General features: G+C 43.4%; 2 protein-coding genes across 6 annotated transcripts in view; one reads left to right on the forward strand and one right to left on the reverse strand.

Moving 5' to 3' along the window:
- Positions 1-8,357, reverse strand: part of COX10 (cytochrome c oxidase assembly factor heme A:farnesyltransferase COX10) — a 112,374-nt gene extending 104,017 nt beyond the window's left edge. Inside the window, exons 1-3 of the mRNA XM_070392942.1 lie at positions 8,234-8,357; positions 3,764-3,897; positions 1,541-1,862 (exon numbers count right to left, since the gene is read on the reverse strand). Of these exons, the coding sequence (XP_070249043.1) occupies positions 1,541-1,862; positions 3,764-3,897; positions 8,234-8,276 (499 nt within the window). The 5' untranslated portion in view covers positions 8,277-8,357. The remainder of the gene's footprint in view (positions 1-1,540; positions 1,863-3,763; positions 3,898-8,233) is intronic.
- LOC138993675 (uncharacterized) lies at positions 7,917-14,659 on the forward strand. 5 transcript variants are annotated; one of them, XR_011468333.1, is made up of 3 exons: positions 7,917-9,197; positions 13,481-13,732; positions 14,224-14,659. XR_011468333.1 is itself a non-coding variant. In XM_070392943.1 (2 exons), exons 1-2 carry the CDS (start codon positions 7,955-7,957, stop codon positions 14,340-14,342), a joined length of 1,014 nt encoding a protein of 337 aa, XP_070249044.1. In that variant the 5' UTR covers positions 7,917-7,954; the 3' UTR covers positions 14,343-14,659. The 5 variants fall into 5 exon arrangements, 2 of the variants coding, with proteins under 2 accessions (XP_070249044.1, XP_070249045.1); XR_011468332.1 differs by having other exon boundaries at positions 13,481-14,659; XR_011468334.1 differs by lacking the exon at positions 13,481-13,732.
- The last annotated feature ends 255 nt before the right edge of the window (positions 14,660-14,914 follow it).

Raw genomic sequence — 14,914 nt, forward strand, 5'->3', positions numbered from 1 at the left:
GTTTTACTATGATTCTCTGTCAAGTTCCCTATGTCCAAGTGCCATCTTCCCTAAAAGGTTTTCTGTAAGTGAACTTGGTCACTGAAGAACTAGATGTGTCTGATTTGTCTCCTTTTCCCCTGGATTTCAGGCTCAACTCTCTTGAAAAACAAATAAATAAACAGAAACCACTCCTTCTTTGTCTCTATTCTCTACTCTCAAAGCCTCTCTGCCTCATCTGTTCACTTGCCGATTTTGTTTTTTTTTTTTTTTTTTTTTTTTTTTTTACCCTATATTTATTTATTTATTTATTTATTTATTTATTTATTTATTTTTTTTTATAATTTTTATTTCTTAAAGTATTACAAAGAGTATTACATATGTCTCCTTTTTCCCCCCCATGACATTCCCCCGGCCCCTACCCCCCGCCCCCCCCCCCGCCCCGTGTCTTGTGTCCATTGGTTAATCTTATATGCATGCATATAAGTCCTTCAGTTGGTCTCTTAATCCCCCCCCCAACCCTCCCCAGGCTCCCCATTGTAGTTTAACATTCTGTTCCATGTTGCTCTGCTTCTGTATCTACACCTGTTCATCAGTCCATACTGGTCCCCTTTATTTGTCCCAACCTCACTGGAGTAGTCTCAACCTCGCCAGGGCCGTCTGAGCCTCACCAGGGCCGTTTCAACCTCACCGGGATCGTCCCTACCTCACGGGGGCCGTTTCAACCTCACCGGGGTCGTCCCTACCACACCAGCACTTGCCGATTTTGACTCAACAATATTATTTACCACTTTCTGTCCGCAGAGTACCAAATACAACTTTACTGCTTACCCATTTCTTCTCCTTATTCTCATCCAGAAGAAACGGAGAGACCAAGTCTTCCATCTGCAGGATGACCCAGGACATATAGTCCGAACAGCATGAACCCAGAATAAGCTACTTCTAAGTTTAGCTATGAGATGGGATGATAATAACAAAGCTTCTCCTGACTCATAGCGTGGTTGTAGCAACCAAATGACATTATTATGGGTTAACACCTAAATGCATGCAATTGTTTTGGTGCAGTTTGCTACAATTAGGCAAAAAATCTGGTTCTAAACCGCCTTTCAGAAAAGCACTCAAAACCCCTTCATACCTGGGAAAATCCCAGAGGTCCTACAAGAGGCAAACATCAGTGAGTGGGAGTCCCAGTGGCCACTGTGGTTCCACTGCACACCACGCACAGCAGTGCCGTCTGTCCTGCTGTGGAACTCAGACAGACAGACTCATTACCGCACTGCACTTTAAAGGACAGCAGATGCAAAAAACAAAAGTCAGAAATAAGCAGGATAAGTATTCTACTTTAATTGTAAGTAAATGAGGATATTCTAGTACATGTCTAATACAATACTATTTACAATTCTGAGTAAATAGAATTCAGAAAATTTGACTTCAGATCTCAATTAGAGAGAATCTGCAGTTTCAAAATATTCCTGTTGGAGTCGTAAATAAAATCAGCTTTTTGTTTAATTAAAAATAAAGTTTCAAGGAAGACTCTAACCATACCAGAAAGACAAAGTACCTGTGAGTTTGATTTTTGACAGTCGAGCCAAAATTCCTGGCAAATCGTCCACACGCAGCTTCATCTCTTTCCACTGCTTTTCATCTTTTGTCTCTTTTCCCACATCTACTGAGCCTTCAATTATTGAGGCAGATTCTAGTTCTATCAATTCGGTTTCATTAGGCTTTCTGGGCAAAGATAGGGTAGAGGGTACAAAAGGCTTCATCTCATATACTTCCGCTTTGGCTTGACTCGAAGACGATTTCTCAAGGAAAGGAGAGGCCACTGGCTCTGACTTTGGCTTTATTTGCTGGCGGAGGCTTCTGTTCAGCTGTGTGACATACTAAATTTAAAAAGTACATGTCAGTATACAAAGCCAAAATGCTCTTAAATGGTTGTTTAGTTATACCTTCTATCGGTCCGACTTTTATGGTACTTAAAAGATTTTCCTCTAACTTTATGAAACACAGGCACATGCACTAATATTAAAGTGCTTGTTCCATGGAAGTCACTACCAGTGGTTCCCAACCTTCTGGCCCTTTAAATACAGTTCCTCATGTTGTGACCCAACCATAAAATTATTTTCGTTGCTACTTCAAAACTGTAATGTTGCTACTGTTATGAATCGTAATTTAAATATCTGATATGCAGGATGGTCTTAGGCGACCCCTGTGAAAGGGTCGTTTGACCCCCAAAGGGGTCGCGACCCACAGGTTGAGAACCGCTGCACTAGACTAAGACATAAGGAGAAGACAATTAATTCCTCTGCAATAGTTGTCAAATTTCTAGAAATTCCTAGGAATTTAAGTTCCTTGAAAGAAGATATTTTTATTTCTTGTTCATCTCTTCCAGAATGTCCCCTAATGTAGTACCAGAAACTGGTGGTTTAACATTCAAGTACAATGAAAAAGTTTTCTATAATCAAGAGCCCAAAAACCTGTTGAGTGCCATGTTCCCAGGCAAACAATGCAGCGGGGCTCAGCGGACGTGCACATCCCAGGCCTATGTGACTTACAGTAGTGTGTATGAGGAAAGAACATGGGCTTTAGAGCTACACACTCTCCATTACTTACTTGCAAAAAGTAATTACTACTAGCATTCATGAGGCACTTCATAGTTCAATAGAATGCATATTGTTATAGTTTATATAATATACATATCTCATGTAAGCTTTGCAACAGTTGTTAAAGAAGATGGGTCATTATTAGTATCTCTCTCTTTAATTTGCAGATGAGGAAATCAAGGCTGAGAAATAAACTGACAGAGCCTAGATTCAACAACCAGTTAGTTACAGGTGGCCCTGGACATGGAACCACTAACCTGATAACTAGTTAAGAGACTTTTCCATTACACATACTAGTCTTAGGAATTACAAACTCATGAATGAATCCAAAGTTCTGTTTACATAAAAATGGCATAATATATATTTGAGTTTCTCTTCTAAATATCCATTATCCTTAAACCCCCAACTTAAAAAGTCTGAACATTACTGGAAATTTAAATCTCTTACCAGAATAGTAAGTTTTTATAAGACTTTAAATTTTAAGTTAAAAAAAAGATGAGAGAAATTTAAAAGAGGATTTTAGATTATGAATTTGCTGTTATTTCATGCTTGCAAGAATTTGTTAGCTAAGATTTCTCCATTCTATGATACTTGCTACTAGAGAAAATGTCAAATGCCCTCATCGGTAATTCAGAGCAAATTACTATGTTGCCCATAATATCTTGAACCCGACCTAGACACAGGCCTACAAGAGGACTGAGATATATTGTCAATGCCCACTACAAAATGCTGAGCAAACCACTAAAAACTCAATTTGTTCGGTTCAGACATGCATCTGAATGCACTGCTAATGTAAAAAAACAGGAGGGCCACCATTAGAGCAATTATTTCTGTATTACTGTTGTATTCACAGAATTTTAAAGAATTTATAAAGTATTATAACAGTGCAGCTTTCTCTAATTTTAACCTAGTAAAACCATGCCAGAAATTTTCAATATTTCTCCAAATTTAATCAGTAAGTTCAAGATCATACTTTTAAGCTCAAACACCAAAATTATCCTGGTTTCAGTTAAGAATAATCAAAGCAAGGGATTTAGTTCTGAATAAACTGAAGAGGACATTACAAGTCCTTTTTAAACAGTACTTCTTAGTACTCCTCTTGTAACTCGAATTTCTGAAATTCCCGCAAATTGAAAAGGAAAGGCTGAAGCCACAGAGCAAGGATGGTCTTCTGAACATACCATGCGCTTGAGGAAGGTGAAGTGCTGAAATGTAACCCACTGCTTGCTGGCGTTCCTAAAAAGATGCATAAACTTGTGAGGGGATGCCTGCACAGCTCTTCTTTCTAGATACCAGACACATCCTCCTACCCCTCCTGTAATAGAGCAGAAGGGAGAACAATGTTAAAGCGATTAATGCCTCTCACCAGGGATGACTGCGCCTACCCAGGAGCAATGCCTGAACCATAGTAAGCAATGCCTATGAGATGGGTTATAAGTTTGAAATGATCTAGTCCGGATTTGTAAATAAACACAACTTATGAGCCTTACTGATAAATCTGCAAAATTCTTCACAGGATAGGGCAGGGGTGAGCAAACTTTTTGACTCGAGGGCCACAATGGGTTCTTAAACTGGACCGGAGGGCCGGAACAAAAGCATGGATGGAGTGTTTGTGTGAACTAATATAAATTCAAAGTAAACATCATTACATTAAAGGGTACGGTCTTTTTTTTTTTTTTTTTTTTTTTAGTTTTATTCATTTCAAACGGGCCGTAGTTTGCCCACGGCTGGGCTTGGGAAATCTTTCAGCTCAGGTTCATTATGCTTTTGTTATATTAAATGCCAAAATGACCACACTATAGATATTTTTAAGAAGAAAATATAAAACCATTAGTTCAATCACTTCTTTAAAAGTATAAAATGAGAAGCATAATTTTTCTCAATAAGTAACTGTAAACTGGAAGATATATTTCAGGTTACTATTTTGGCCATGTCGGGTAAGCCAAGTAAGGGGTGAGGAAACAGTTCTCAATAAAGTATGAGTTTATCAATCTTGTTGGGAAGAAACTATTTTTGTAGTATAGGCCTTTGGCTTTTAATCATTCTTTTAAACCTTCTTTCAAATATCAACAAATCCAACGCTCCTGTACAAGGTCTCTCCTAGGCAGGCCTTCCACAGTGTAATGGCCCAGACTCTTCCTTTCTGAGTCCCTCCTCCCGTGGCGTCCATGACACCAAAGGCTCCTGGCTTTCTCTGCCTCAGCTCATCACTTCTCAGTTTCCTATCATGTCTCCTCTTGCTGTGCCTGACACATTAATCCCTGAGCAATTGCAATTACGGACAAAATTTAAATCTTCAACACATCTCTAGAGTCATTATGCCTATTTCCAACTGCTCTCTTAGTATCATGGATGGGTTGCAATAGGCCTCTAAGAACACTTTATCCTCACCCATATCTCTACTCTGTCCCCATTGAAGAGAAAACCATTCTCTCAGGAACAGCTTGAATTCTTCCTTCATCATTTAATAACCATCAAGTCCAGTCAACTATGAAAGATATGTCAAATCTGTCTACTTCTTCCCATTCCTATTTTCCATTCCATTCTCTTATCTTACATTTGCACTATTGTAATAGTTGTAGGATTCAAGACAGTCATCTCTACTTCAGTAATTTCCTTCCCTGTCCAACTTAAGTTCCATAAAGCAAACGGTTTTCTTCCTGAAGCCCAACATACATAATTACCCACCCAAACATGTAAATATACCTCACTGCAGCCACGCTGTCTCATCATCGCACTCCACACTGGTTCACCTTTATGTCCTTCGCCTGCTTACAGCTTCCTGCCTCACCTGTCAAATTTTCAGTCTCTTCCAACTATTCTATTACTTCACACTTTTCTATACTTTTTAAATACAAATTGTTTCCACTATGTTTTTTTAATTCCTTGAGACTCACTTTTGCTATAACACAGCAGAGTGCTTTCCATAAAACAATGAAACAATAGTTGATGACTGTATCAGCCCATAGCTTACTTGGACTGGGGGAAGCACTAGCACTGCCCTTTGGAATACATGGCAATTATCTTAGACTGTTGATAAGTCACTTCTTCACTGAAATCAGATTCTCAAACCTGTTAGTTATAAAATGCTTATTTTCCACATAGGTGAATGTGTGTTTACCTGTACATATATACATAAAGGGATAGCAGTGTTTTTTAGGGGAAAATTTCTTAAAATCAATCCTTTAATATTTGTTTTATTTATAATTTAATGGTGTATATTTTCCCTTCTTATCCTTAATATTGTTCTTTAAGGTAATAGGACCTCAATATTAAATAATTGTGTCTAGAAGACATTAAGGTTTTATTGTATGGGCCTTAAACTTCAAAATCAGTTTTTAGTTCCTCAGGTCCAGTGAGAACTGCATGTTGCTGGGAGGGAAAGACTCACCTGGAAAACTATCTCTCATGAATAGGTAGATGAAGTGAGATTTTACAGAATGGCAGTAAGAAAAAACAAAACAAAAACACTCACTAGGAAACTGTACTTTTAAATGTTGAAAATACTTCATTTAGTCAAAACATGTTATATTTGCATGAATCGGTGCCTAGAATGTCAAAGACATTTCAGCCCTCTGTAAACAAACTTAGGTTAAAAGATACACAGGATACAATAGATACATTACCATAGATACATTAAAAATCTGCAAATATGCGGCCACATCCACTATTCACCATCAACAATGAGTCATGATTGTAGGGGTTTTAAATTAGGTGAGTAGACAGGTAACTGAAGGTCTTGAATTTTCTTTTAATGACTATAAAATACTTCAATTTTTAAAAGCAAAATCAGACACGACCAGTAGCTACCTAATATAGTCCCAGATGACCTCCCTGCCAGCCCTTTCACCATGCTGCCTCCATATCGAGCTCTCGTGGTGGATCTTCCAAGTGGATCAGAGTAGGTCACACAGATCTTTTTAGCCATTATATGCACAGCTTCAAGAAGCTAAGCTGTCTGTTAATTCCTTCTTCCCCACACTAAAAGACTGATCCAGCTACAAGCCATGTGGACCACATGTATATGAAGCCCACTTCCTAGACCTGGGGGATTCTGAGCTGCCCAGTGGAACTGTCCTATGGAAAACTGAAAGTACAGAACTGAAAGGCAGAAAACCAGTTAGTGTGAGGAATCCAAACTGGACCCTCCATACAGAGGTGATAATTCAAGCAACAAGAAAGCTGAGTTCTCTGAGAATGAGTGTCTATAGTCAGGATCAAAGAACACTGTCAAAGATGGTAGAAGATAGCAAGTAATTCAAAAAGAATCACAGACTTTAAAAAACAAAACACCTTTCATTATGGGAAACCTCAGTCACATACAAAAACAGAATACAATAAGCCCCCTTTACTTTTCCCTCAGCTTCAACAATTACCAAACCAAGGCCAAGCTTGTTTCATTTATACTCCCTCCTACTTCCCACCCTCTTCCCCACTTTTGAACCAAAAGGGACCTTTGAAACCATCTAATGAAATTGCTTCATTTTATAGATGAGTAACTACAATTCCAGAAAAGTCAGATGGTTTGCTCTGAGATCACACAGACCAGAAAAGACCCATAAAATAACAATGCCAGGAGGAAAAATGCATGTCAGAGTCACAGTGATCGATACTGCCAGGCGCTGCAGAGAGCTGGTGAGGCATGGGGCCTGAAAAAGTTTCTGGGATTTGTAAGAAAAAGGAGTCCTGGGATTCTATCATCCCCATTATGGACCAGCGGCAACACGTTACTCACCTAGCCATTAGTTATCACTAAACTACTGGGGGGAAAATAATTCTCAACTCCTCTCTAATACCTCCACCGGGGCAAATTTCATTCATTCACAAGGAATTACTGAGAGCCAACAATGCACACCAGGTACTGTTCTGGGCACTGGGGCCAAAGAGGGGAACCAGAGAACGGCCCCTCCCTTCCCAGTGTTTACATTCTAGCTGGGAGGAGCATGTGATGAACCGGTACCGAAGTCAACAATGGGAGCCTGTGCTGGCCACCCTGGGAGGACAGGGCCCAGTGAGAAGAGGGGCAGGAGCTCTGCTGCAGACGGGACAGGCGCCTCTGAACAGGCGACATCTGAGCTAAAACCTCGCCAAGGGCCAAGAAGACGCACTCCACCGTCAACATGAGGCTGTTACAGGCTTTTCCAGCGGGAGGGTTGCAACAGGGGCCACGCGGAATGGCACGAAGCTACGAGTCAAGCTGCGGCCCGCTGCCTGCAGCTGTCATCGCCGTTTTCATTATCGTCGCAGCACCGCGACCCTCCACATCGCAGGAAGGCTGCGAGCGGGGCACAGCGCTCCCCCGTCCGGACTGCCGGCGGCCAAGCACGGAGGCTCGGGGCGCCAGGGGGCCCGGGGAGCGCGAAGGTTCCGCTATGTCCTCTCTCCAGCCTCCACGCGGTGCAAACCAACAGGAGCAGAGACAGCGGCCCTCGGGGCGGGACGGGGCGCGGGGCGCCACCTGCACCGCAGAGCCAGCCCAGACCCCAGCTCCGCGGCCCCTCCGCTTCGGGCTCCTCCAAAGGTCACACCCCCACCGACCTCAGCCGACCTCGCCAAGGGCTCCCAAGGTTGCAGCCAGCCCCAACCAGGTAGAGTACGTGCCAAAAACAGGGGAATTTTCCCCAAAGCCGTGCCCGAGGGCGGTGCAGTACCTGTCAGGAGGCGTGCGGAGAGAGTGTGCGGGGAGGTGGCCATCACACACGAGCCTGGCCGCTCTCCGGGGGCCCCGTGTCCTCTCTCCTCACCGGCTGCTGGGCGCCGCCATCTTCCTTCCCCGCCCCGTACACGAAAGGGGCTTCCGGTGCGTCACTTCCGGAGTGGGACGCGGAAGTAAAGGGCTGCACTTGGATACGCGGGGACCGGGACCTGCGCGAGACTGCTGGACGGAAAGTGGAGGCCGGAGGGACTTTCGGGAAACGCGAGGCGCTCGGGAGGCTGCGGGCTCCGGAAGGGACCGCAGCGGGCGGCGGGCCCGCGCCTCCGCCCCGGGGCTGGCAGGTGTCCTCGGGCCGCGGCGGGAGAGCGCGGCGACGGGCCGGGCCGGGCTGCGGAATGCCCGCGGGCGGTTCAGAGGTACTTTGGGATTCATGTTGGTGCCCGAATCGCCAAGAGGAAGTGGTTCTCGGACGAAGCTTCCACCCTCCAGTCAGATCGCAGTTCCCGCTGTACTGTGTTCGCTGTCAGGTGGGAGGACCGACGTCCTGCAGGTTGCGTGCTCCTGGCACACCCCCGGGACGGCAGCGGTCAGAGCCTCTTCAAATGAAGCGGGTGCGCCCAGAGGTTCAGATTTGGGGCTCCGGAGTGAGATCTGCACTGGAGTCCTGGCTCCACCCCCTGACCTTGACCTGCCCGGGCTAATTGCACGAGTCCTCTGGACCTAATAACTGTCCAACGGGGATAATGATACTCTGTGTGTTGTGGATGGTTGAGAGAATGAAATCGTGTCTCGCCAGGGGCTGCCAGGGGCCTGCACATATAAGACCTAATAAATGGTCACTTGTGTAGTGATTGCGAGGCAGATCTCAGCAGCCCTCCCCCCCTCTGTTCTCCTGTGTGAGTTCCACAGCTAAAGTACACGGAAGAAAAAAGATGCAGCCTTTGAAAAAGAGCAAACAGGTAACTGGGATTGTAAGGGCAACTTCTGCCTTCAAGGCTGGAGTGATAGCACTTTGGCTCACCGTGGCCAACAAAATGAAAGGTTGCCCTGATTCCGCAGGAGCTTGCGGAGGACCAGCAGGGGGAGGGCCTGCCAGGTGGGGAGTGTGGTGGGACCGAGACCGCGGTCTCGGGGAGCTGGGGCAGGCAAGGCCTCAGGGATTTAAACTTCCTACTCAGTTGGAGGAACAGATATTTTCTTACATGCAAGGAAGGGAGAAGGCACTCCATGGGGAGAAAGAAAGCATTAAGTACTATGTTAAAAGTTGTGAAACTCCTAATTTTCCATGTGTTTTTATGAACATGTGATGTTTATATCTGCTGCAGACATTATCCTCTTTGTGAACAGCATGTTAAGGCTCAAAGAGGTTTAAGTGATCCGTCCAAAATTACCCAGCTGCCGAGTCCCATGCCTGTGACAGCGTTACTTCCACCACGCCATGCAGCCCTATGCACCCAAGCATCCTGAAGGGTCACAGCTTCTGTGATTTATAAAGCGCAGGATTTCAGTCATGGCTGCCTGTCACAATCACATACAGGGCTTTAAAAATTACAGATGTCTGAGCCACCTCCGGACCTATTAAATCAGAAGGGGTGTGGAATGGAGGGAAGGGACTTGTACTTTTCTCTTTAAAGCACCACAAGTATTTGGGCACATAACTGAGAATTATTGGAGTTCAGATTTTTTTTTTTAATTAACTTGATAACACAGTTATGTCTAAAATGTTGATGAACATGAATATTTTATTGCATGTACTCAGAAATCATGAATTCCCAAATTCTCTAGTCTTAAGATAGACAAGGGGTTTAATAGACATTGTTCCTCCTGGGCCAACATAGTTTTCCTTCATTTAAAATCCTTTCTAAACACAGGGCCATGGTCTGATTAAATACACAAATGAATGCATGGGTTATTATTTATTGAGAGGAACCAGAGTAAATGTTTTTTGGGAGAAATGCCTAAAAGACGAGTGCATTCTGGCTTGATTGGTCAGAAAATGCATTCATCTGTGTAATATTTGTAGTTAGCCTGAGTCAATAATACCAAAGCACACTCCTGAAAAGTAATCCCTGAAGATACTTCTGGAAAGGAGAGGGTTCATGGTCACGTACATTGCTATGACCGCACATATCTGCAGGGAGACTGCAGAAACGAGGAGTGCAGTGATTCCTGGGGCCAGACACTGGCCATCACTGTGGACCTAGACATGTTGCTGTTCTGAGGACCGTGAAAACTTGGGAAATGCTAGTCTTATGCGCACACACACACAAACACACATGAACTAACAATTTTGGAAATTGGACTATATTTGTAAGGACAATTTTTATTCTAAGGTGAATCAGATTTCCTGGTTTCAAACGATCTTGCTTCATTCGACTAACTTTTCCTGGACAAGTTCCCTTAGAAAATTCCTTAAATAAGCTCTGCCTCATAATAGGGCTTGATATCCATAAGCTCAGACTTCTCAGTTCATAAAGATTTAGAAAGTGAGGCCCAGACAGGTAGGTAATTTCCTCTAAGTGATAAAACTGACATCCACGCCAGCATTTTTCCATCTCATTGTCTTTATTGTTCCTCATTCTACCCGTAACGTTTTCACTAATGAAATGATGTAGGGTCTCACAATTACACATCTTTATTTAACTTTGGATTTTTGGATATGTACATTTCAAGTAAAATATATTGTGTAGATTATGTTTTTAACGATCTGTTAAAAATACTTTGTTAGGCCCTGCCTGGTTTGGCTCAGTGGATAGAGCGTCGGCCTATGGACTGAAGGGTCCCGGGTTTGATTCTGGTCAGGGGCACATGCCTGGGTTGCAGGCTTGATCCCCAGTAGGGGGTGTGCAGGAGACAGCCGATCAATGATTCTCTCTCATCATTGATGTTTCTCTCTCTCTCTCCCTTTCCCTTCCTCGCTGAAATCAATAAAAATATATTTTAAAAAATACTTTGTTAGTATTGCTATGAAAAGAGATACATTATAAAGAATTAAAAACATTTTTAGCTGACAGCATAATTTTAATTATCTCATAATTATTGAAAGTTGAGTTGTAGCATTCAATTTTATGTTAATGTGGTCATTAACTACAATTATCACTTGCTTATGTATTTTATTTTATTTTTTGGCTAATCCCGCCTCCCCCCCACCCCCAGGATAATTTTTTTCATTTACTTTTTTTTAGCGAGAGTGGAAGGGACGGGGGGAGAGAGAGAAACATTAATGTGAAAGAGACACATTGATTGGTTGCCTCCCACACACACCCTGACCGGGCCCTGGGATGGAGCCTACAACCCAAGTCTGTGCCCTTGACCAGAATGGAACTCAGGACCCTTCTGTCCGTGGGCCGACACTCTATCCACTGAGCCCAACCAGCTAGGTCTGCTTATGTATTTTTAAAGTTTGATTCTAAATAATCATTATAAAGCTTTGTATCTTTTAAAAATTGATGTTATCAAACTTTACCTAGATAATGGCTCCTCTTATTTTTCTTGAATGTTTCAGCGCTTATTTAAAAACCAAGCTGTTCTTGAATTCAGCTTTCTTCTGTAGTGAATTTGTTGCAAAATTTCTTCTTGAGAGTCTTTCTACGTGTACTGAATTTTATACCATATGACAGGACTTCTGAGTAGATGCTAACTCTTTCAAAGTCAAGACTAAAACTTCATTCCCAGCCTCCCTTGCAGCTTGGTGTGACTGTGTGACTAATTCTGATCAATGGGATGTAAGCAGAAGTGATGTGTTTAACTTCTAAGTTTCCTTAACAGTAGGGAGCAAGTCTTTCCTTGTTTGATATGGAGCTGCCTTACTAGCCCTGGGCTGATTACATGGGGGAAAAATAAAACTCACTTGTTAACACACTGTTACTTTAGGTTTTCCGAACTAATATGCCTGACTCATGGTCAGCTCAAAAAATGATAGCTCTTACCATTAAATGACTCCCTGTATGCTTCAAAAAGCAAAAATAAAATGTTAGTAGTTTCTAAGAAATACTTTGAGAGGGAAAATTTGAGGTTGTGTTATTCAAAAATGTGTTGTAATAAAACAGCTTGATGAAGCTTATGGAACTCAGAATCTAGAAAAAGAAAAGCTTTTCTTTTAAAAAAAATAAGGATTTGTATGATTTGTATGTTCTTTCTATGCTATTTAGGAATGAGGGCACATGAATTTTCCCCTCAATTTGTTAGACACAAGATTTGTGATGTGGAGATTGTTGCTAAAGATCATCCGGCTTCCCTCACTCTGGTGGTCACCACACTCGTTTCTCACCAGTAGCTTTTGCTGCAGAGTAGACTCTGCGTAACATTCTTTAGGATGAGGGTACCCCATCCTCAAAAAAGAGAGCTAATTTTGATAAAGTACAAGGCATGTTACGAAAAGTCAAGCTTTTGGAGAGAGGACAAAGGGATTAAAATATTGGGTTTTGATTTCACATCTCTTTGGATTTAGTCTCTTGAGATTCCTGGCCTTTAGATTTTCCTCCCTTGAAATATATTCCTGACCCCTACCCATCATTTTTTTTTTAATCCTCACCCGAGGATATGTTTGTATTGATTTTAGAGAGAGATATTGATCTGTTGCCTCCTGTATGGGCCTGGACTAAGGATTAAACCCGCAACCTTTCGGTGTACAGGACGATGCTCCAACCAACTTAGCCACCCAGCCAGGGCCCCACCATGACTTTTAATGGTTCTTTCCCTGGTGCCATGCTTTTGGGAGTGGGTGGTGATAGTTAGGCCTGGGTATGCTTCTTGCTTGAGAGAAGTCCTCTGCTTTGAAAGGGGGCCCTGAAAAAATGTGATGCTCAGGCTCCTAGTCAGACGGGATCTGCCCTTCTGGTCCTTTAGAGGCGTGGCAAGGTGTCTTCTGCTACACTAGGCAGGTTAGGAGAAGGGAAGCCAGAGTGTTTATTTCATAAGGACTGTGCCTTTGGCTGTCTCTCTTCATGACAACTCTACTGAGTCAAGTCCAATCAGAAGACAGAAATCACACCAATTACCTGAACAGAGAATTTAACATAAAGATTAGCACATAAGAAGTTGATACCTAAATAACTGGAAGGGTAAAAAGAAAACTGGTGTCACAGATGTACAACTACAGGAAGCAGCTACCACTTCTACAGCCGGGGGAACGAAAACGAGATCAAGAGCATTACAGTTGAGAAACAGAGGAGCAGGGCAGGTGCTGCTGGTGCTGGGGTCTTTGAGGGAGACCTGGCCAAGCTGGTTCTCTCTGTTTTAGAAAAACCGCCCCCTGGGCTCAGCTACGGCTACTGGAGTGAAGAAGCATTGGGCTGAGCTACACAGGAACTGCAAGCAGACAGGAAGCAGACAGGAGGAGGAAGCTCCTACTCCATGGCCCAGTCTTGCATCATTGCTGCCTTTATCTGCAGAGCCGAACAGTGAGCTTTGAGGAGTGTGGTGTGCAGACCAGAAGCTCTGAAGCTACCCTTCTATTAGATGCAGTAGAAGGGTGGCTTCAGAGCCAGAGCAGGTAACCCCATTGAGTTCTTATTTAAATCGATGTTTCACTCTAAGTGTACAGATTAAAGTGTACCAATCAGCCTCCTCTGAGTTTGAATAGTTTAAATCGGTGCCTGGGATCTCGTAACAATTCTAAGGTGACCGATAACAACAGGATAGGATCCTCGTCCACGATCACTCCAATGAGACATTGCACCTAGGCTGTAACCTACCGCTAGGTTTCCATCCCAAGGCTCACTTCTTGACTTGGGGTACCAAAAGGGAGAAGTGCCGTCCAGGGATGCTGAAGTCAGCCAGTCCCAGGAGCTGAATCATTGCTCTACGTCAGAGTAATCTGGTGCACGTGTGCCTCATTCTGTCCCCGAGTTCTTTTACAGCTTGGGGTGGCCACATTGTTCAATTTTGCCTAGAGAGCTAGGAGGAGAAACCTGCTGGCAAGGCTTCTGGGGGTAATTTGTTTACTGCATAAACAGCGGGCATGCTTTCCCCCTTTATTCTCAGGAAGCAGGGCTGAAAGTGTAATTTCAGACACTGAGGCAGCCACCTTGAACTCTGAAGTGACAAGCATGAGGTCAGCAAGCACGCTGAGATGGCACCGTGGAAAACGAAGCCGGTCCTGATGAAATGGCTGGGCCACTGCCCAGGTCTGGGACATCCACCTGCAGGCTTACTGCTACCAGCATATAGTTACGCTCAGGCTACCGTTTACTTTCCTGTTCACTGCTTCCTGGCCATCCCTCCCTCCAGGACAGGATTGCTGAGAGCCTGGCCTCAAGCTCGCTGAGGCAGAGGACATGAAGACACAACTGCAGTCATGTCAGACAGCTAGGAGGCATGTCCTGTCTCACAAAAGTAAAGGAAACCTGAATATGGTGCCTGTTTCCAATATGATAGGATACACAGTGATTTAAATAACACAAAAATAAAAGAAGCGATTTTGTGCAGATTCATTGCCTGTCTTGTTCCTTTGTTCTTTGCTGTGCCCAACTCCTTGATGATGTCAAAATGTCCCGCTTTCCCACATCCCTTTCCTGGTTCCCTCCTCAGCATCTTAGAGCCTCGTGAAGAATATGGTGAAATGTTCCAAGGGGAGCAGGTAGCAGGTCCTACTGGGCACTAGGTGGAGGAAATCATAACCCATAAATATCCTTAAATACACAGTTTATATTTAGCTACCAGGAACTCTTAAAAA

Source organism: Myotis yumanensis, unplaced genomic scaffold (genome assembly GCF_028538775.1).
Source record: "Myotis yumanensis isolate MYYU_CA2020_CCGP unplaced genomic scaffold, mMyoYum1.0.hap1 SCAF_16, whole genome shotgun sequence".
NCBI lineage: Eukaryota > Metazoa > Chordata > Mammalia > Chiroptera > Vespertilionidae > Myotis > Myotis yumanensis.

What these genes read in the sequence shown, in the direction of transcription:
- LOC138993675 (XM_070392943.1), top strand. Translation starts at nt 7,955, where the DNA reads ATGTCCTCTCTCCAGCCTCCACGCGGTGCAAACCAACAGGAGCAGAGA. An exon ending in AGCCTCTTCAAATGAAGCGG is followed by an intron (nt 8,850 to 14,223) that starts GTGCGCCCAGAG and finishes CTTTATTCTCAG; the next exon opens with GAAGCAGGGCTGAAAGTGTA.